At 45.1% G+C, this 23667-nt stretch overlaps 1 protein-coding gene across 1 annotated transcript in view; it reads right to left on the bottom strand.

Annotated features, from left to right (window-relative positions):
• bnc2 (basonuclin zinc finger protein 2) overlaps positions 1-23667 on the bottom strand; it is a gene marked incomplete at both ends in the record, with an annotated part of 50166 nt that overhangs the window by 20202 nt on the left and 6297 nt on the right. The window contains 2 exons of the mRNA XM_084188484.1: positions 16059-16127; positions 19838-20218. Of these exons, the coding sequence (XP_084044610.1) occupies positions 16059-16127; positions 19838-20218 (450 nt within the window). The remainder of the gene's footprint in view (positions 1-16058; positions 16128-19837; positions 20219-23667) is intronic.

The following is a 23667-nucleotide window of genomic DNA, read 5'->3' as shown; positions in this document are numbered from 1 at the left end:
TGCAGTCTACCACCCAGAACACACTGCAGTCTACACACCAGAACACACTTAGTCTACCACCCAGAACACACTGTAGTCTACCACCCAGAACACACTGCAGTCTACCACCCAGAACACACTGCAGTCTACCACCCAGAACACACTGTAGTCTACCACCCAGAACACACTACAGTCTACCACCCAGAGCACACTGTAGTCTACCACCCAGAACACACTGCAGTCTTCACCCAGAACACACTGTAGTCTACCACCCAGAGCACACTGTAGTCTACCACCCAGAACACACTGTAGTCTACCACCCAGAGCACACTGTAGTCTACCACCCAGAGCACACTGTAGTCTACCACCCAGAACACACTGTAGTCTACCACCCAGAACACACTGTAGTCTACCACCCAGAGCACACTGTAGTCTACCACCCAGAGCACACTGTAGTCTACCACCCAGAACCACTGCAGTCTACCACCCAGAAGCACACTGTAGTCTACCACCCAGAACACACTGTAGTCTACCACCCAGAACACACTGTAGTCTACCACCCAGAACACACTGCAGTCTACCACCCAGAACACACTGTAGTCTACCACCCAGAACACACTGCAGTCTACCACCCAGAACACACTGCAGTCTACCACCCAGAACACACTGCAGTCTACCACCCAGAACACACTACAGTCTACCACCCAGAACACACTGCAGTCTACCACCCAGAACACACTGTAGTCTACCACCCAGAACACACTGCAGTCTACCACCCAGAACACACTGTAGTCTACCACCCAGAGCACACTGTAGTCTACCACCCAGAACACACTGCAGTCTACCACCCAGAACTCACTGTAGTCTACCACCCAGAACACACTGTAGTCTACCAGCACGACATGACGGGCCACCAAATCATGACAAAACACAGTGAACACCAAATCATGATAAAACACAGGACTAATGAAGTGAACAGTAAATTAAACTACAGCTCTAACCTACATACCACTACTCTACATCAACTCTGAACTTTCCCTCAACACTGCCTTTAAATCAACTGGAAATGAAAGACATAGCATTCGTCTATTACTGACTGACTCTGAAGTGAATTACAGTTGAAACCATTGCAATAAGTCCTTGTTAGACGTATGAGACGTAGTGCGAAACCCATCCAGTGGTGGAGCGGTAGGTAGGTGTGCCTGGGAGTAGAGTTAGCAGCACGGGTCCATGTCACTGTGTGTGGGCCTACACTGAACAGGCCAAGCTCTGCTCGAGATATTACCCTACTGTATGTGCAGCCATTAAATCCATCCCCCTCCTTCCTCTCCCCTCCGCCGCCCCGTCCTGTCTAGGAACCTTGGGAGCTGGGGCTGTGGAACACTTTTTTTGGCTGGCTAGCACACAGTCATAGACGGACACAGACACACGCACACACACACACACACACTCGCACACACACACTTTGTCTGGCTAATAAAGCAAGGGCCACACTCAGGAGGAGAGAGGAGAGACAGGCCAACTGCTGCTATGTTGAGACTTCTCAGCTGGAGGGAATGAAGCAGGCAAATGCCAGGGCAGCCCTGAGATGCATTCCTAGGGGTCCTGAATTATATTTGCCACTCAGGAGTGGAGGGAGATCTCAGGAGTGGAGTTGCTCCCTGTTAAAATAGAGTTTGTGTCAGGTTTGTGGACGGCTCGGGGTGTTAATTTTCCCTTCGGTGTGTGTGACTTTCATTAAGGCGATGAGGAGGGCGGGTGAGCTTGGGTCGCAGCTGAGGCATGTCTGTGTGTTGTCAGGGTGTGTGTCCGTGAGAGGCGGAAGAGTTGTTCGAGAGAAAATGAGCCCACCGCAGCACAACAGAGAGAGAGAGAGAGAGAGAGAGAGAGAGAGAGAGAGAGAGAGAGAGAGAGAGAGGAGGCGGCAGCTGGGCAGCTCTTGCTAATTCAGCACTTTAACAAATCAATGCCACTTGAGGAGTACAATCCCTACTCTGAACTGGCTAGACGCATCAGCGTGTGTGTGAGGTGTGTGTGCGTGTGTGGGGTTGTCCAAAGTAGTCCACATTACGGGCCAGTAATGTGTTAATTTATAACTCTATCCCCCCCGTACAGGGGCATTATCCATCTGGGTCAGACGTTTGACTTCCTATATTTATCATCCACAGAAAAGAGAGAGAGAGGGGGAGGGGGGAGAGAGAGCGAAGAGAGAGAGAGAGAAAAAGAGAGCAAGAGAGAGAGAGAAAGAGAGTCCAGAAAGAGATATAACCAGTAAGACCAGTGCCCTTTCTCTCTATTCCCTCCAGCCCCGTCCACTCAGTCACAGTGCTCCCTCCAGCCCCGTCCACTCAGTCACAGTGCTCCCTCCAGCCCTCCTCTCCATCCCTCCCTCTGATCCCCTCTCCATAGATCCCCAGGTCGGGGTGATCCGTCAGGGCCTGACAGTGCACTAAGTAGTGGCCACACACTGGAGCCCCAGCACCCTGCAGTCATCACTATATCTACCCACAGATAGGGCTGCCGTCATGGGGTTCATCTACCTGCCTCTGGGGGGGGGTTCAAAACTAAATCTAAATGGTACCCCCTCTGTTGTCTTACAATGGTCAATGAATTACCAGGATGTATTTCCGTTTTTCCGTCTGAGTAGCTATGTTCTGACAAAGTTCACCCACTTTTGTAGTGAGTAAATGTGTGTCCCTGCACCTCGTATCAGTAGCCCCTGTGTGTCTCTTTCTACAGATCTATACGCATGTGTGTATGTTTCAGTCAACACATTTGTGTGCGTGTCAGCGTGTGTGTATTTCTGTGTGTGTGTCTGTGTGTGTGTCAGCGTGTGTGTATTTCTGTGTGTGTGTCTGTGTGTGTGTGTCAGCGTGTGTGTATTTCTGTGTGTGTGTCTGTGTGTGTGTCAGCGTGTGTGTATTTCTGTGTGTGTGTCTGTGTGTGTGTCAGCGTGTGTGTATTTCTGTGTGTGTCTGTGTCAGTAGCAGCAGTCACTAATAACACACAGGGGGAATTATCAATACTCACTCTATCTATTCAATTTCACAACATTGCCGCCATCACACACACACACACACACACACACACACACACACACACACACACACACACACACACACACACACACACACACACACACACACACACACACACACACACACACACACACACACACACACACACACACACACACACACACACACACACACACACACACACAGAGGAATATAGGAGTGATGGGGGCCTTTGACTAACACATGTAGCAGAGGGATAGCTAAGACCACTCCAAGACAGATATTTATAGAACTATAGACTCTTGTCTATAGGCCAGCTGTGAGAGAGAAAAATGGAGAGAGAGAGAGAGAAAAATGGAGAGAGAGAGAGAGAGGGGAGAGAGAGAGGGGAGAGAGAGAGAGAGAGCGAGAGAGAGAGAGAGAGGAGAGAGAGAGACAGGGAGAGAGAGAGACAGGGAGAATGAGATGGAAAGTGGGGTGGAGGGGGAGATAGAGAGACACATACAGTGCGAGTTAAACATTTAAAGAGTTCAGCCACCAGCTCCAAAGAAAGATAATGTAGCCATTAAAACTAAGTGGCTGTCTATTAGATCAGGTAGGTAAGGAGGTGGACATTTACCATCAGTGGACTGGCCTCACAATCAACTCTCCTTCCATTTCAGCTCCTGTCTATATGGCCTGGCTGAATTCAAAACTATACTTACCTATACAATATGCTGTGAGGTAAAATGTATCAACATACAGTTGAAGTCGGACGTTTACATACACTTAGGTTGGAGTCATTAAAACTCGTTTTTCAACCACTCCACAAATTTCTTGTTAACAAGCTATAGTTTTGGCAAGTCGGTTAGGACATCTACTTTATGCATGACACAAGTAATTTTTCCAACAATTGTTGACAGACAGATTATTTCACTTATAATTCACTGTTTTTCACAATTCCAGTGGGTCAGAAGTTTACATACACTAAGTTGACTGTGCCTTTAAACAGCTTGGAAATTTCCAGAAAATTATGTCTTTAGAAGCTTCTGATTAGCTAATTGACATCATTTGAGTCAATTGGAGGTGTACCTGTGGATGTTTTTTTTTGTATTTCAAGGCCTATCTTCAAACTCAGTGCCTCTTTGCTTGACATCATGGGAAAATCAAAAGAAATCAGCCAAGACAAGTCTGGTTCATCCTTTGGAGCAATTTCCAAATGCCTGAAGGTACCACGTTCATCTGTACAAACAATAGTACGCAAATATAAACACCATGGGACCACGCAGCCATCATACTGCTCAGGAAGGAGACGCGTTCTGTCTCCTAGAGATGAACGTACTTTGGTGCGAAAAGTGCAAATAAATCCCAGAACAACAGCAAAGGACCTTGTGAAGATGCTGGAGGAAACCGGTACAAAAGTATCTATATCCACAGTAAAACCAGTCCTATATCGACATAACCTGAAAGGCCGCTCAGCAAGGAAGAAGCCACTGCTCCAAAACCGCCATAAAAAAAGCCAGACTACGGTTTGCAACTGCACATGGGGACAAAGATCGTACTTTTTGGAGAAATGTCCTCTGGTCTAATGAAACAAAAATAGAACTGTTTGGCCATAATGACCATTGTTATGTTTGGAGGAGAAAGGGGGTTGCTTGTAAGCCGAAGAACACCTTCCCAACCGTGAAGCACGGGGGTGGCAGCATCATGCTGTGTGGGTGCTTAGCTGCAGGAGGGACTGGTGCACTTCACAAAATAGATGGCATCATGAGGAAGGAAAATTATGTGGATATATTGAAACAACATCTCAAGACATCAGTCAGGAAGTTAAAACTTGGTCGCAAATGAGTCTTCCAAATGGACAATGACCTCAAGCATACTTCCAAAGTTGTGGCAAAATGGCTTAACAAAGTCAAGGTATTCGAGTGGCCATCACAAAGCCCTGACCTCAATCCTATAGAAAATTTGGGGGCAGAACTGAAAAAGCGTGTGCAAGCAAGGAGGCCTACAAACCTGACTCAGTTACACCAGCTCTGTCAGGAGGAATGGGCCAGAATTCACCCAACTTATTTTGGGAAGCTTGTGGAAGGCTACCCAAAATGTTTGACCCAAGTTAAACAATTTAAAGGCAATGCAACCAAATACTAATTGAGTGTATGTAAACTTCTGACCCACTGGGAATGTGATGAAAGAAATAAAAGCTGAAATAAATCATTCTCTCTACTATTATTCTGACATTTCACATTCTTAAAATAAAGTGGTGATCCTAACTGGCCTAAGACAGGGAATTTAAATGTCAGGAATTGTGAAAAAATTGGTTTAAATGTATTTGGCTAAGGTGTACGTAAACTTCCGACTTCAACTGTACTTTATATGTGAATAAACATGTTGAAAATGATGATTAAGAAAACGATTTCAAGTCAGATTTGTCAACAATAAATCTTTAGCTTACTGGCATATTTTCTTTATCAATGGCAAACTTCACATTTGCAATATTTTCAAGTGTCACATTTTTGGTTGTTGAGTTTTTGACTGAATTAATTGTTCTCAATACAAGCGCCTTCAGAACACGCAGAAGAAGACGACCAAATTCAACCTGTCCTATGAGAATGTGCCAACCAACTGTCCCATACAGCAACACCAACAAGCCTCTCTCCTCTATTCTGTCCTCTCTTCTGTCCTCTCTTCTGTCTCCTCTCCTCTCCTCTCCTCTCCTCTCCTCTCCTCTCCTCTCCTCTCCTCTCCTCTCCTCTCCTCTCCTCTCCTCTCCTCTCTCCTCTCCTCTCCTCTCCTCTCCTCTCCTCTCCTCTCCTCTCCTCTCCTCTCCTGTCCTCTCCTGTCCTCTCTTCTCTCTTCTCTCCCCTCTTCTCTGTCCTCTACTTCCTCTCCTCCCCAATGTAAACCTCCCATTCTTATCACTGCAGTACAGTTAATCCTTCCCCTCCTCCCTCCCTCCCTCCCTCCCTCGGTCCCCCACACCATCCCTCTCTCCTGGTCCCCAGGGGTGAGAGGGGAACGGGAGGGGGGCACATTTGCCACTTGTCTGTGACACATAATACGCCGGGGCCTTCAGGCAATCAACTTTGACTTGACATGTATTTGCTCATCTCAGAAACCCCTTCCCCTCCTCCCCACCTCCCCCTCCTCCCCTCCTCCCCTCCTCCCCCTCAGTGCCCTCACTGTTGGGAAACTGAAGGGGGGGAGGAGGTAAGGAGGGATGGATGGAGAGGTGGGGAGGGGAGGAGGAGTGGAGCTAGGGAGGAGGAGTGGAGCCTAAATTAACACTTGACATTCAATACGGGCAGGCCTTTAATTGGCCGGGGCCTTCCTGAGAAAGCAATTTTCTATTCCCCAAACTGGCCCTGCTGTACCGCTGCCGTGCTGGAGCGGGAGTGTCGTCTGCTGTGTGCATGCCTGTGTGTCTGTGTGGGAGGGGGGAGTGTGTGTGTGTGTGTGGGGGGAGTGTGTGTGTGTGTGTGTGTGTGTACACCCAGCCCTGTCCTGCCAGAGGGCCCTCTGGTCCCTTCCCTTGCTCTAATGAGGGCGTATGAATTAGCGCTACGTGACATGATTTGAAGCAGTGGTGGCCCCCGCCCTCCTCCTCCCATCTCCTCCCATCTCCTCTCCTCTCCTCTCCTCTCCTCTCCTCTCCTCTCCTCTCCTCTCCTCTCCTCTCCTCTCCTCTCCTCTCCTCTCCTCTCCTCTCCTCTCCTCTCCTCTCCTCTCCTCTCCTCTCCTCTCCTCTCCTCTCCTCTCCTCTCCTCCTCATCCCCTGTTATTTTTCTTCCACCAGTGACAGGCGTCTGGTGGCTGCAAGAAAATGCCAGGAGCTACCTCGGGGCTCTTTCCTTGATACGTGTTCGCACTGCTTTAAACCACACACACACTTCCCGGCGGATCGAGTTACGGCTGATGCTATTATGTTAGCCTTCTCTTAACAGATCTGACATCATTTAACAACATGGCCGACCAATTCTAATCACCTCTGTGACTTCAAACCTATTATCAATTGATCTCAGCATCTAAAAGGGTTATATCCCCTCCTCTCTCGGAATCATACAGAACGTGTAGTGTCATTTCACACGTGGTGTAATTACCCGTGCCACTGACGACTCTAAATCTCTAAAATCGCCACTAGATTTTCGGATTGTTTTCTGATCGGGTCATATTTGGGGGCGATGGTGGTGGGCGGCGGATCGATGCGGCGCAAAGACTCGCCGGAGGTAACCTATGACCCAGGGTGACACGGGTTTAAAGCTGTACATTTACGAGGTTAACAGATAGATGGGAAAATAACCATAAATCTTATTGATAAATCTGTACGATGCAAGATCAACAAGCTCTAGTGTGAAGGCATCTTCATGATAAACAAAACAAAAAGCTTTATATTTATAATGTTCAGAGGGGAAACATATCTAATGGATTATGTGTCATGAAATATTCAATGTTTTGTTTGAGTTCCACACATCATGTATCGGACAGGGTTCCAACAAAGCACTTACCACTGTGTGTTTCCCGACAATAGGAAAGGTGGGACACGCCATTTAAATGAAAACATCAACAGAGAAAATGTGTGTGTGAGTGTGAGTATCCATTACAAACTAAGGACACACACACAGAAAACACACACACACCCGGCTCCAGAGTGCTTGATGCGGGCACTCACACACACACAGCTCCATTCTCGCTTGTTACAAGACTTTTCACTTTGTCCCTTTGTGTAAGATGGGAAACAGCCTCTTTAGCTGAGTGGTGTGAAACAGCCAGGCAGGGCGGGGTTACTAGGGGCTGCCGACCCACAATGCCAGGGGCCAAGAGGTCACACACTCAGAGCCGCGACCTCTCACCTCTGCCTGGTTGCCCGGGATACGCCAGCTAGTTCATTTGAAGTCCATCACACGGAGCAAACAAGATCATCTGTGACTTAATTGGCATTATGGATTGAGAGAGGTAAAGTCTAATGGTGTTCCATAACTGATGATGCAGCTTCCAGTGTCAGTGCATGTCTCCCATGCAACTTTCTCCTTAGCTAAGAAACTGTCAAACATACCCTACCTGAGTGTGTGTGTGTACAGTTATGGTTTCACTCAGTGACAGCACGGACAGCCTCTCCCACACCAGCCCACAAACTATATCTGCAACGCGTGCACACACACACACACACACACACACACACACAAACCACCCAGTGTTGCAGCTCGCCTTAAAAACACACGTTCTAAGATGGTGAAACAGCTGCGTTTAACAGTGGCCATTAAATGCTATTAATCTAACAGCGCAAACATCTTTACGAACACGGGAGAGAGGGCAAACAAGCGCTTGCACATGTTGCCCCAACACTTTCCTGATGCAAAATGCTAGTTAGCCTGTTTTATCCCCTTTCAAGGTGGGAGTTTCTGATGTCTTTGTGGATAGAAATGAACTATGACTGCCGATGGGCGAGGTGATGTTTTTCCTTAAGTATTAACACCGATTAAGGCAGTGTGTGTGTGTCTGTCTGTGTGTGTGTGTGTGTGTGTCTGTGTGTGTGTCTGTATGTGTGTGTCTGTGTGTGTGTCTGTGTGTGTACGTGAACATGTGCATACGTGTGTTAAAGAGAGTGATGGCTTTAGTCTAAAAGGCTGTTGGCCATGAGCCCAACCCTGCCAGTACCACTCCACTCCTCTCTCCAGACCCTCCCTACAATCCTCCCCATGTCTCCAACCGTCACAGAGTAGGTTACAGCAGGAGAGAGGGAAGAGATGGATAGAGACACACACACACAGAGAGAGAGAGAGAGAGAGAGAGAGAGAGAGAGAGAGAGAGAGAGAGAGAGAGAGAGAGAGAGAGAGAGAGAGAGAGAGAGAGAGAGAGAGAGAGGGAGAGAGTGAGAGAGGAGAGAGAGAGAGTGGAGAAAGAGAGAAAGAGAGAGAGAGAGAGAGAGAGAGAGGAGAGAGAGAGAGAGAGAGAGAGAGAGAGAGAGAGAGAGGAGAAAGAGAGAGAGAGAAGGGGAACAAACAAGGGAGAAGAAGAGAAGGGGAAATCTTTTGAAGAAAGACAGGAAATAAAAAAAATGGCGAGAATGTCGTCCAAACCTCACCCAGCTGCAGTCTACCCCACATCACCTAGGCTTCAGTATGTCTTGTCAAAGTAGACACAGAGCACAATCATTATTAAATAGAACTAATTGCCCTGTCGTTTTTCTCTCTGTACAATACTTTGGTAATTACATTTTTGGTCCAAACAGGGAGCCGTAGTGGTGTGGTTTTGATTAGAGTAACCATGTTCCAGCACATCCAAAGTGCTATGACACATTAACAGGAGCTCACGCACACACACACACACACACACACACACACACTGTGAGTGTCGCATTATCAGCGGGGGGAAAAGCCAGTCGACCTGCAAACGCTGCAGAACAAGTCAAATTACCATCATTATCTACTACCTTAAATAGCCAGAGATAATAACGGTCCACCGGCAATAATAATAGTAGCAATTCTTCCTGGGCATTATGTGAAATAACAGTGACCGAATTAGCCGTCGCGCTAAATTAAAAATGAAAGGGTTGTGTTCCTTGAGAGGTAAGAGTGAGTGGTTTTTTCTTTGTCGTCTGCGTTGAAAGGACAAATTGGCTGTTGGTATAGAGGAGGGGTCCTTAGACCTGGCTGCTGGTAAAAATAGTAGGCCGTCAACCTGCCTGTGGCACTGGCACAGTTCCAACGCAAACAAACAAAAAACAAGTCAGGAGGAATAACAGGATGGGCCCCCTGTGAAAGTATGTATGCACAAGTTCATGTCTCTTAGTGTGGGTCAACGTTGTGTCACATTCCTCCTTGTTCAGGGACAATACCACACCAAATACAGAAGTAATGTCTACAGACGTAAGTGCCAAATATCTCTGAATAAAATCTTGTGGAAGGAAAATAATATTATGTATGTATGTGTGTGTGTATTTTTTTGTGTGTCCATGTTGCACTCTGCAAGTGTGTGTGCGCGTTCCTGCTAATTGCGTGTTGACTTATGGTGGCGGTGTGTGTCGGTGGCACTGCCCAGGTCACAGTGGCTACGTTGGATACCTCCCAGGTCTTGAACATCCTCTGCCCCCTCTGCCCCTTGCACCCCCTCAGTCCCCCAGGCCTGGCGACAGCTGCTGCATTCCGGCCTTGTCAGCCCCTGAGCAGTGTGTGTGTATGCGTGTGTGTGTGTGTGTGTGTGTGTGTGTGTGTGTGTAGAGGGCCAGGCCACGGTGCTAATGTCCCCTCATTAGGCAGGCTGTGGGGTGGTGACATCCTGAGCAACACTCTACTCAAACAGCCACTTCCCCTCGTTCCCCTCCGCTCCACACCGACCGACGACTTCCCCCCACCGCAGGAAACTAAGGCAGGCCAAAGAAAAATAAAGACCCTCACTCTGAAAAGGAGAAAAGAGAGAGAGAAAGGAGAGAAATACCCCCAATTTCTCATTTATTTGAACACGCAGCGCCATCCAAGATTGGGGTGATTATGGGCCATGGAAATAGTGATTTGTCCAAAAAACATAGGCAAAACAAAGCCTTTTAGTACGATCTGAATTGCATCAGCGCAACTCTGTTTTACCGAAACATACTGTATCAAACTGTAGCTCTGCATAAAATCAAACTATCCTTTATTCTATTCTTTATCTAGTTAATGTATTTCTATGGTCTTCTTCAGAGCTCAAGACTCAATAAAACTCCTTACCACCCGCCAGTTACATGTCTCCGGACAAATGCTTTACAGATCATAGGGACTCCATATGGCCTCTGTATCTACAACCTCTAGTACACTGAAAACATCTACAATATTCACCATCATCATTACATACAAGAGAATAACTTTATTTTTCCAGAAGGAACATGCAACGTCAAATTTTACTATTGGAAATAAAATATATTAGATATAAGAATGAATAATCTCTTCCTTTTGCTGTGCTATTTCCATATTATTAGACTACGCCCGTCACCTCAGAGCGTTGTGTGTAATAAGCATGTCGTAATCATGTTATTACACTGCTATAAGACTAACAAGCGTTTAATAACCTTGTTACCATATGGTTTCCTGCTGTGTGGTGGTTGTTACTGTAAACCCAGCACTGACAGGGCCATAGGCCACAAACACACACATCAATACACAGGGATTAGCTAGCAACACACTGGCAGCTAACGTTATTTACCACACACCAAGACTAAATAAACCATTTGACAGACAAACACACAATGGCCAATAAACAACTCATAAATCCACTGGCACCGTCAAGAATATAACAGAATAGAATCCAGCTTGATCATTCTGTTGTTGATTTATATCTTTCTCTCCAGAGATTATAATAAGAAAAACATTTTAACGTTTTTTTCCAAAACCAGTAAAGACACAATTGAATTTTTCTCTGGACACTGGACATAGTGTACAACATAAGGTGAAAACAAACAAGCTGCTAGCCAGTTTCTGAATATCCTGTATTTTGTATTTATAATAGTTTTAACCGGTGAGGCGGACGGACATTTCTGTTCAGAGTGTGTAACACAGTGGGGTGTGAGGCGTGTGTTAGAGGTCTGGGTGCGGTACACACACACACACACACACACACTCTCTCTCTCTCTCAGGGCCTGTAGGAGGTAGGAGGGGGTCCATGGGAAAAGGCTGGTGGAGGACTCAGCTACCTTTCACCACTCATCTCCCTGATAAGACACAAGCAGATGGCCCTGCATTGCTGTCGTTCCTGAACACACACACACACACACACACACACACAGACTCTGTATGCATACACTGCTGTCATAGCAACGACCCTAACACAGCACGTTCACAAAGAAAACACTATTAGAAGACACTCCGTCTCTCTCCAACCCACTCCAGTCGTCCATCCATCCATCCCTCCCTTCATTCAAACACCATAGATATCATGCATCTCCTTGGGACCAACAGGAGACAGATCACCCTGACCCCGTGAGTGATCCTGACCCCGTGAGCGATCCTCACGTCCCATATTGATCAGTAGCTGCAGCGGGGGACAGGAGACGACGGGGTGAACGTATGTACACAACACCGGTGTTACAGAGTTACAGAGCCATAGACAGATGGAGCACACATTGTTTCAGCGTGAGGCATGTTTCATATCACAGCTCTGCGTCTTATGCATGGCTGAGTATGAAATCTAAATAAGATAATATGCCGTGACTTGGCTGGAAAACTCTGGGTTATGTTTTTAATGTCCATCCCATAACCACTCGAACTCAGATCATTGTAAATACATATTATTATACAAATGATTCATCTTTACGGTTATAAATTGGTAATACAATAAAAATATCAGCGTTTGGTTAATGCATTTTCATCAAACATTAAACAAAATATGAAGAATGCCTCCCGATAGTAGGAAAATAATTCACTTGAAATTGACAAAGTGACAAAACAGAATATCTTAGAGATTGTAACACACAGTGTGTGTGTTAGTCTGCAACACAATGAGAACATTGAAGGATCTCCAGAGCATTTTAATATTCCAAGTCTGCCTCACAAAAATAGGGAGATTGAGGGAATTTAAATCATGAATATTAAAATATACAGTTGAAACGGAAACTGCTACAAACTACACTGACAAATGTTTATTAAATGGCATAACCGCAGCAAATTAAATAACCAAATTAATTCATATTCTGATTAAAGGAAAAAGGGTGCCCTAAATTAAATGTCCACAGCGTGAAAAAAAAAGAAAGTGAGTTGAAAAAAATTCAAAGCAAAAATAGGATTGGGCGTCATATCTCCATGCCTGACACTTAGGTAAATACGTGGTGACCGTAGAATGAATGGCACCTTGTGCGTCTTCCCTCTCCTAAACTCTAAATGGCACTTAAACCACAAACTTGCGCGTGCAGACACACATACGGTAAACATTCAAGTGCCCCGCAGCTCCCTTACACAAACACATCTTCAGTCTTCTCTCCTCCTCTCACCTCAGAGTCTACCTCATCTCTCTGCTCTCACCCAGAAATAACAGGACCATTAAAAAAAACTGAGGCGTAGTAACTGACGTAGTTTAACACACCCCTACACCTTCTCCAGTTTGACCCTATACACACTCTCACTGACACTCCCAACATGCCAATCTAACAACACCGATGGAGAGAGAGAGAGAGAGAGAGAGAGAGAGAGAGAGAGAGAGAGAGAGAGAGAGAGAGAGAGAGAGAGAGAGAGAGAGAGAGAGAGAGAGAGACCGCTACCTTAGAGCACTTCAGCACCAGCAGAGTCTACTCCCCCCTCTCACCCCCATCATCCCAGACCTTAATTAGCCAGATCCCACAGTGTATTTAACAGTGGGTTGAACCCCTCTAGGGGATGACAGCCAGAGAGAGAAGGCCAGCAGGGACCCCCAGGCTTGGGGCCCGGCTGGAGGGCAGGGTGAGGGGATACAGGGTAACGGACAGACCATTCATTAGCTGTAGGTAAGATCCCTCTCTCCGATCTCCAGCCCAGAAAGGACGGTGCCAATGAAAACACTCAGTGCTAGAGTCCATCCAAACCTGATAAGGACAGACCACACAGTAACACCCAGCCACTCAGCACCACTTCCACCACTCAGCTAGGATACACTAACTCACTCATTGTGACTGTGTAGGCATTGCCTTGGACTGGGCCATTTCCTGTGTCCCTTTGAAAACAGTGACCCTATAACTGGGACTTTCCTGTGTTACACCCAAAGCGGTCCCCCTCCTTAGGGCCAATGACGCAGTGTCCCCTTCCTCTATGGCCACTTGACCAGTGATAGGACTACCTTACTCATCTAGTGTACTATTAATGCTTAGAGAGAGAGAGTGTGTGAGTGAGTGAGTGAGTGAGTGAGTGAGTGAGTGAGTGAGTGAGTGAGTGAGTGAGTGAGTGAGTGAGTGAGGAGAGAGAGAGACACACAGAGAGAGAGACACACAGAGAGAGAGAGAGAGAGAGAGAGAGAGAGAGAGAGAGAGAGAGAGAGAGAGAGAGAGAGAGAGAGAGAGAGAGAGGAGAGAGAGAGAGAGAGAGAGAGAGAGAGAGAGAGAGAGAGAGAGAGAGAGAGAGAGAGAGAGAAAGGAGACTTAGAAAGAGAGAAGTGGCATGGCGTTTCCTCAACATGTCCTCTTTCACCTCTCGTCTCCTCCAGCCAAGGCCAGCCAAGACCCGCACACACATCAGCTCGCACACACATGGAGCCAGAGACAGAGCCAGAGACACAGAGCCAGCCCCGTACAGAGAGAGACAGAGACAGAAAAAGAAAACTGCACTCTTTCCCTGACACACTCACACACATCCAAACTGGTACTATAGGTACTTGAACATATGCAGAAGATCAGGAGGGAAAACACCTCACACACACGATGCTATCTGTAGTCATGCATCCCATCACAGAGATGCACAGAGTATGGCGTAGTCACACAACCCTCGGGAATAAAAGACACATTGAAACTATTATAGTATCAGACACGCAGACAGCAACACACGCATGCGACAGGCCTCGGCAGAGGAAGGAAAACAGCCCGTTAAATACAGCCAGCACACAGGCAATATATCCTCTCTGAGGGGAAAACAAAGCACAACACTCTCTCCTAGAAAATTATCCCACTTTCTCTCTCGCTCTCACACACACACACACTAACATATTATTGCATGCAACAGCACAGAGATGAACCTGAGAAAAAACAAAAAAAACACCCCTCCCTCAGAAATACTCAAACACACACACACACACACACACACACACACACACACACCGAGCGGCGCAGCAGCTGTAAGTGTAGCAGTATGTTAATAGGTGAATTAAGGACCCTCTGATCTACACTGAAGAGGATGATATTAACGCCATTATTGACTCAGACAAAACTAACTTGGAGATGTGCTGCTATTCAACTAATATGATGTCTGCCATGCCTATAGGGAGAGATATTAATATAGTAGTTTTTACATTCAGATGCATACAGCCTATAGCAGAGCAGGTGTCATAGCCTACACTACACAAATGCAGATTTCAGTTGATAGAGTAAAACTACATTAAATAACAAATGGTTGCACATGTACGGAAGTTATAGAAATATTTTTCTTACATTAGAAAAGATATAACCACTTGATAGACATACAGATTATACAGATAAATATGTATAATATATTATTATATAATGTAATTGAAATGACAGCAATAAGGAGAGACGGTGTGGTATAGAAGTGGAGAGGTATTGGTTGAAGAGAACACAGCAGATGTAATCAATAGTTAGGTAATGACCTCGCTGTAAAGCAGTCCATCTAAGACGTCAATGTATTGACATGAACCAGACAGACAGACAGCTCCATGCCGATGATGCCTGCCCTGCTATATCTCCTAACTGCAGTCTTAACCACCGTGCTTTACACACACACACACACACACACCTGGTCCAGTCATCTCTGCACACATCTTCTGAACATATATCATGTTTGAAATATATGTGACATCATTGCATCGTCTGATTTGCTTTTGCATCGTGTATATTTTCTTAATTCAAATATGTGTAGTACATTCTGCTTGAGTGCAGACATGCAGAGTAAATCCATTACAATGTTTAAATGTCACCAAAAGGAAAATTAGATTTATATAGGCCTACAGTAATCGTAGTTCAGACAAAAATATAACACATTAAGGTAAAGATTTTTTAAATCTTAGAAATGCAAATTATTTACAAAGTGGTTAGGGGAAATAAATGAAATATAACTAGTACAGAGTTCTGCTGGAATCCTCTGCTATAGGCCATGCACCTGACATTTCAAACATGAAATAACACTCAACAATAATAACAGTAATAAATGATAATGGCATATTTAGAAAATTGCTGAACTGGTTTAATAACAAAAAATATTAGAATAATACAGTATTATTATTATTATTATACCATTGTGTTCATGCTTGGTCTATTAACATATATTAGGTATAATAATAACCTATATAATTAATATAAAGTTTAGATTTTCCACTAACATGTTTCTGATGCGTTAATCCACCTACTGCTTGTATTGGGATCTCAGATGCTGTAACAATACTGAGAGAAAATAGGAGAAACAAGTCCAGCTATAGAAGCGACTGTACCTCTTCCGTAAGGTCTCGGCCCATAGTCGACCTGTCGCACTTCAGAGGAAGCCGCGTTACAGCACCCGCCTTGCAGAAGAGAAGGGAAGAATTTAGAAGGGCGAGCTTTTTAAGAGCAGAGATTTAGATTGAAAACATACCCTGACGCTGTAAGTGCTACCGGCCCTATTTCTTCAACATTTTCTCGGGATCTTCCTCCGCCTGACTGGCATTAGACCCTCACAGAAGAGGTGCACCGTTGCAACATTTTACAAGCCCTAAGTAATCCTTGAGTTGTTCCACACCCCTCAGCTTTTGAAGCGCAGGGGGAAATAAAATGACATGGCTTAATGTTGGTTTATTAGGGGGAATTAGCCTACTAGTGATGGACCAATTAGAGGCGCAGTGATATCACTTAACTGCGGACTGTTTAACTTGCAAAGGTCGATATAAATATCCATGCACGTACCCAGAACAAAGTACCCAATTACGACATCAAAATATTATTACAACGTAAAGCTTTGGAAAGCTTTAAAAGATAGTTTAACATAATTTATGGGGGGTTTACATAACGAAATATGATAATATATTCCCTGCAGATACATAAAACGATCCGCACATTCCTAAAGATAAAGAAAGCAGGTGCAATTATTTGACATACTTTTTCGAGTCTATTTTATTGATTGAAGTCGTGTATCTGCTTTTGCAGATCATTTAATTTAAGGTTATACTTATACATCTTCTGTTATCACCGATAGCCAAAAATTAAAACCACAAGCCAGGCGATAGGCAAAAGAGAGGGAGTAGGCCTAAATTCAATTTTAAGTAGGGTATAGGCCTAATCTTCGTTGTAATTCGTAATAATTTACTTCAATTACAAGCATTATAACAGTTGGATTTGCATGGAATGTATTCGACCATGAAAAGATGTCAGTCAAGAAAAAAATTGAGAATCCAAAAATGAAATTATTCTAACTGGAAGTCTGGAGAAACGATGGGAAACATTTCAGGACTTCCCCATTAAATGTTTTTGCCATTCATGGTTTCTGCATTTTCAATTTCGTTTCTTATACTTATGTTTAAAAGGTAGCCTGATTGAAAAATACATATGATATCTAAACAAAATTAAAACCATGTCTCTCTCTATTTGCTTGTCTCTCTATTTGTACTCATGCAAAGGGAAATGTGTGTATTTAATTGATATGCACTTCCTATTTTGAATGCATCGAATTAGCACATTACTCGTCGTAAAAATACACTTGTAATATGAGAAGCAGGTGTTGACATAGTGTGACGTTGAGGTTGCTAATCCTACAAATTAAATATATCCGAAAACAACAAATATCCAACAGGTTAAATGATTGTTTTTACAATTAATTCTGTGGTCATTTAGATATTTGTTTTGGTTCTTTTTAGGTGACATTCATTGGTAATATAATTGCACACCTGCTGTAAATTTGGTCTGAAAATGTGCATGCTATTCTATAATTGAAAATAAGAATTGAACAAATAAAATGTATTCATGCACGAAAATGTAATTATTGCATGGTCCCTAATGACTTGTATACGTAGGCTACTTTGCAGTGAATATATACGTTTAGAGGATATCAAATGGTTTGAGAGTGCATTCTTTGCTGCAAAACCACAACCAACACCCGTAAACAACATGCCCTCACTCACATCAACACATACTGCTCCTGCTTTGCGTCTCAATCGATTGCATTGAAATAATTTGCCCTAACACCGATAAAACGCACCCATGACTCATGTCACTTAGCTGATCTTTAAAGGGAGGAGGATTTGAAACACGAGCCCCCATAACGCTCATTTCTCCCAATACCCCAAGGCGCGCGCGGCTCGGCAAACACAAAGTCATTATCGGTTAGATTCCAATAAGGCAGTCTGTCAAGGCGAGGCTTCTTTGGAGAATTTATGTCATGCCTACTAAACATGGAAAGATGCCTTCTAAGTGGTGCGAGGGAGGATAAATAACAACGAGTCCCACAGCTGATTATATTGAAACAACGGCGCGCATTTGTAAAAGGGGGGATTGCGAACGTGAGTCCCAGCAGATGCTGGATGCTCCTCCGTGTATGAGCGCGGGGCCCATCCACCTGCACGCAGATGCCGCGCGAGGACGGATGAGAGCGAGCCAGGAGCATCCTCGTGCGATATGGTTCCGTTATTCCAATCGACATGTCAATAGCTTTGCAGTAGTTTATATTAATACACACAGCTCAAAACATATGTTGAAAGTGAGAGGATGCGTCACGCGTGTCAAATATGGTGTGCAGATGTGCATGAAAAAAAGTGCATGCCACTGACAATTCTCCACACATGCGTCATACTTTTAGAGAAAGGTGGGAATAATGTGTGAATAATTTCACTGAATAAGGGCAAACAATTTCACACATTTCGGTGAGAGAACACAGTCATGGATATATTGGCAACAGGGTTTAAATCACTCAAAACAACGCGTATTTCTTTTGAATTGCTTTAAGTAATTGCTCAGTTTAAAATAAAATAAAATCATATGCACAACATCTGTGATAAAAGTAGTAAAACAGACTGTAATTCATAAAATAACCACAAATTCATTTATTTTCAAACTCGACACAGCAGAGACTGGCGATTGCACAAGGTCTGCCTGCCGTGGCCTTCGAATGCGTAACAGCGTGTGCATGGTACCGAGACATACACAGGTTCCACTATGATTAATTACCAACTAACTACCCTCCTTTCCAACTCCCCCTCTATCTCTTTCTACTCCTTTACCTCAACGCACTGTACATCACCAAGGAAACCACCTAACGCCCCCACATCCCCCCTCCCTTTAAAATATCTCGGCGTTCTAGTGTTTATTCTTCTCAAAAAAGGCAAAGACATAAAACACACGATTGTGAACAGGAACGATAACGGCGCTAGTTGTCGGAGGAAATGTGAACTTCCCTCAGTTATAGGTATCCGTTACCGCTCTTCCAGGCTCTGGCTATTCACTCACGGCTGCCTGTCTCTAACCCGTGTTCGAGGCTTCCTGAGCGGACCACATGTAGTCAATTAGACGGACCCAGAGGGCGACTCTTCCACAGTCTTTATCAGCGCGGGGTTACACAAACACTACAATTGCTACTTTATAACTATATTGCACAGACAAATTAGGAGGAGTGGGGTGAGCGCAACCGTAACCAAACGAGGCAAGGTAAAATCCGGTGAAATAATGCATGACTTCTTATATTCCTTCCCTTTTTGTAAACATAAAAATGTATACTGTCTTTTATGGGAACTAATATGCAATTAAATTACAAAATGTGATAAATATTGCAGGAAAAGAGTGCAGTGCACAATGTCAGGTGCATATACACTCACAAGCACACACACTCTCTCACACACCAGACCCAAACTGCACAAGATTACTATTTGACAAAGTAGCCTAAATAAATACCAAGGCAAATAAAACAAAAATAATGAAGACTGAAAAATGCAAAAATGAGTGAATAATAATCGCAATCCACACAATTTTAACAATTTCAAAAACAAAACAGTATTCCACACACACTCACACATTACCCCCCCCCCCCTCTCTCTCACACACATACACTCACACACACACACACACACACACACACACACACACACACACACACACACACACACCAGCAGCAGCACCTACCACAACACCTATTTCTACCTCAAAATAAACAGATAGACCGACACATCACAACTAAGAAATAGACAGATCACCACCAAAATAAAAAGAGAGAAAAAGAGATGTTGAAGGAAGGGGAGGAGAGGGGACTCACCTGCTGGGACATTCTGAAGAGGAGGTTGCTCTGGTCAGTGCTCTGTTGCTGCCATGTCCCCATGAAGCCAGGCTCAGCACTAGGAGGTCTGGTGCTGAACTGCATGGAGGACCTCCCCTCTGCTCCCTTAGCGCTGCGGCTAACTATGCTAACACCTATGGTACCACTGGAGCCACTGCTACTGTTGGAGACGGCTGTGGGGCTAGCGCTGTTGTTGTGCTGGTGGTGGTTGGAGGCGATGCTGGTGGTAGAGGTGGTAGTTGGGGTGTTGGCGGTGCCTCTCAGGCTGGACTCTGGTGCCCTCTCGCTTTCTGGGTCTCTGGGCGCCTGGCTGCTTCTCTCCTCGCTGCTGCCTCTCACATCCAACCCTGCCTCCTCGGACTAGAGAAAGAGGGAGGGGGGAGGAGGGAGGAGAGGAGGGAATAAAACAAGTAAGTGAAGGTGGGTTTGGGATTTTGGGGGTTGGGCTGTCGTTTTTTTCCACTCTTCTTTTTGAGCAGAGCTTCTTGAGGAGAGGGAGTAGAGAGGGGGAGTGTGAGAGGGTTTCACTTGGCGGCCGGTCGCTGAGGAGTGTGTGCCGAGTTAATTCTGGAGGAGAGCGCGGTGTATTTCCTCAGGGGCTTCTAGTGGGAGAGGAGGAGAGGGTAGGATGAGCAGAATGCTGAGAGGAGAAAGGAGGGAGGGAAATGATGTGGTGGAGGAGGAGAGGATGTGGAAGGAGGGGTCTCTCTTTTTTTTTGTCAGCGGCCCTCTTGCCTTTTAACCATCTGTCAGTCATTTTGTATAGGCTGTCCTCAGAACATAGACTCACACACACACACACACACACACACACACACACACACACACACACACACACACACACACACACACACACACACACACACACACACACACACACACACACACACACACACACACACACACACACACACATATATATATAAATATTGCACATTCAACCAGAAATCACTTGCCAAACAAAGTCACCCACGCATAACCTGGAAACTCTTACCCCCTCATTCTCATGCCGGAACACACACACTCAAACTCACTGACCCACTTCCATACAGGCACACACAAAGTAGGCTATCTGTAAAAAATAAAACATCATTTGTTAAAAAAAAATACAAGTCCAAAATGTCACTCTTGGCAACATAAACACCTCTCTACTATAATCCAATATAAACAAAAAATATGCACATGCAGCATGCAAAACCACAACAAACAAATTACAACACAATCACAGTCAAATAGAATACAGAATGAAATCAATTCAATGCACCCAGCTTCCAAATTCAACGTAAAACAAACAAAACAAAATATTCTGCATCTCTGTATAAAAACATTCAATCTAACCTTCAAAATAATACATTAACTTCTCTTACCATCAAATCTCTCTATCCCAACGTAGACATCAGGTGTGAAAGTGTGCCACCAGCAATCCACCCCTCCCTGCCTGCTTCTCTCACTTTCTCTCTCTTCCTCTCTCTCTCTTTCTCGTTCTCTCTCTCTCTTTGCTGGTGCTGCCTGTCCTTTCTCTCTCTCCTCTCTCCTCTCTCCACTCTCTTCTCTCCGTCTCTCTGTAACTCCTCCGTGCTCCGCAGCAGCAGCTGTGTGACTGAGTGCCTGAGTGTGGGTTTGCATGTGAGAGGAGCGATTGTGTGAGTGTGTCAGGACCAGCACAGGCTCAACTGAGTCAACTGCGCCGCTCCTCTTGGAGACGCTCAATGACATTGTGCTTACGCTCCCACACACACACCCCTCCCCTCGCTACTGGGGGAGGTGGGGAGCGAGCTTCGCTGGAGAAGCCGTTGCGCTGCGAGCGGCCAGCGTATCTCAGAGCATCCAGTCCTCCTTTGGGACCTCCACCGCTCACCGCGACACACACACACACACACACACACACACACACACACCTGCACAGTAATATTTCTGATAAAAAAATACATACATTGTGATCTAGAGTTATTTGGTGATATGAGAACGCAAATGTGCAGACGACACGGCATCAATACAAAGTCTGGAGACTTTCTCTTTTTTATCCCTATCTCTATAAGACTAATGTAACTAAGGAGGCAGCCACACACACAGGGAAACCCAGTGTGGATGCTTTCAGATTTTAATTAAGGAAAAAAATGAGGAAGAGGCTCCATTTTAGCTAAATTGGTCCCCACAGCAGCACAGCCCCACAAAGGTATGGGAATACAAAGAGAGAGGGAGGAGAGAGAGAGAGAGAGAGAGAGAGAGAGAGAGAGAGAGACAGCTATATATATAGAGAGAGAGACAGAGAGAGAGAGAGAGACAGCTATATATATATAGAGACAGAGAGAGAGAGAGAGAGACAGCTATATATATAGACAGAGCGAGAGAGAGAGAGAGAGAGAGAGAGAGAGAGAGACAGAGAGAGAGAGAGAGAGAGAGAGACAGAGAGAGAGAGAGAGAGAGGAGGAAAGAGAACGAGAGAACGAGAGAGAGACAGACAGACAGACAGACAGACAGACAGACAGACAGAGAGAGAGAGAGAGAGAGAAAGACAGAGAGAGAGACAGAGAGACAGAGAGAGAGAGCGAGAGAGTGCTATAGAGATACAGACAGACAAAGAGTGTGAGAGAGAGAGCGCTATAGAGAGACACAGAGAGAGAGAGAGAGAGAGACAGACAGACAGACAGACAGACAGACAGACAGACAGACAGACAGACAGACAGACAGACAGACAGACAGACAGACAGACAGACAGACAGACAGAGACAGAGAGAGAGCACTATAGAGATACAGACAGACAGAGTGAGAGAGAGAGAGCGCTATAGAGAGAGACAGACAGACAGATAGTGAGAGAGAGAGAGAGATAGAGACAGAGTGAGATAAAGAGAGAGAGAGAGAGAGAGAGAGAGAGAGAGAGAATGCTCTCTACTTCAAAACCACTAGAACAATGCAGTGACATTTCCCCCCCCTCTATTATTCCTCCTCTCTACCTCCATTTATCATCCCTCCATCATCAGAGAAAAAATGACATACTGTGATCCTCGGACCTCGAGGGAGATGTCACTGTGATCTTTGAGAAGCGAGGGAGAGAGGAAGAGGAAGAGAATGAACTAATCTCCCCCGTTAAATTAAATGACTTCTGATGTATAAAGCCACTTCGGATTTTGTGGCAAATTGTAGGAGACGGCGGCAGCCTGTCTGTCGGTTAAAAGCCTCTGTGCAGTGCTAATGACAGCACTGGGCTAACCTTTACAGGAGATTAGCACTGTAGCATTTACCTCCAATTGGTACAATGGAGAATTTTTGAGCAGACGACGAGGAGGGGGGAGAGGGAGACACAATGGTTACAGGAACTTAAAATACATTTTTTTGTCTTTCACCTTTATTTTGATTTTTGTATCTTTCTCTTGTCATCTCTCTCTCCCTCTCTCTCTCATGTTCACGTCTTTCCCTTTCTCTCTCTCTTTCACCCCCTCTCTCTCTTCCACTCTCCCTCTCTGTCTGCGTCTTGTCTTTATGCATAAACGCGTGGTGGCCTCTACATTAAAAGCCACAGACAGTCTGCGCCGCGCGGTAAAGGGAGTAGGTGTTCCCTTTCCATTTGTGTGTCATGCTCTGCTTTTAACCACACTGTGAAAAGGTAAAGCACATACTGCAGGAGCATCACGCTAATTATATTAAGTGACAATTCAATTCAATGGCCAACGCTCCTTTCTGCTCTCTATACACATCTCTCTGTCTGTCTACACATCTCTCTGTCTGTCTCTCTCTCTCACACAATAACACACACATGCACACACACACACACATAACCACACACACACACAGGCGCGCACACACACACA

The sequence above is a fragment of the Coregonus lavaretus genome (genome assembly GCF_964263955.1).
Source record: "Coregonus lavaretus genome assembly, contig: SUPER_35_unloc_1, whole genome shotgun sequence".
In the NCBI taxonomy this organism is placed as follows: Eukaryota; Metazoa; Chordata; class Actinopteri; order Salmoniformes; family Salmonidae; genus Coregonus; species Coregonus lavaretus.
The sequence above is the reverse complement of the archived record's forward strand: the minus strand, read 5'-3'. Positions and strand labels throughout refer to the sequence as shown.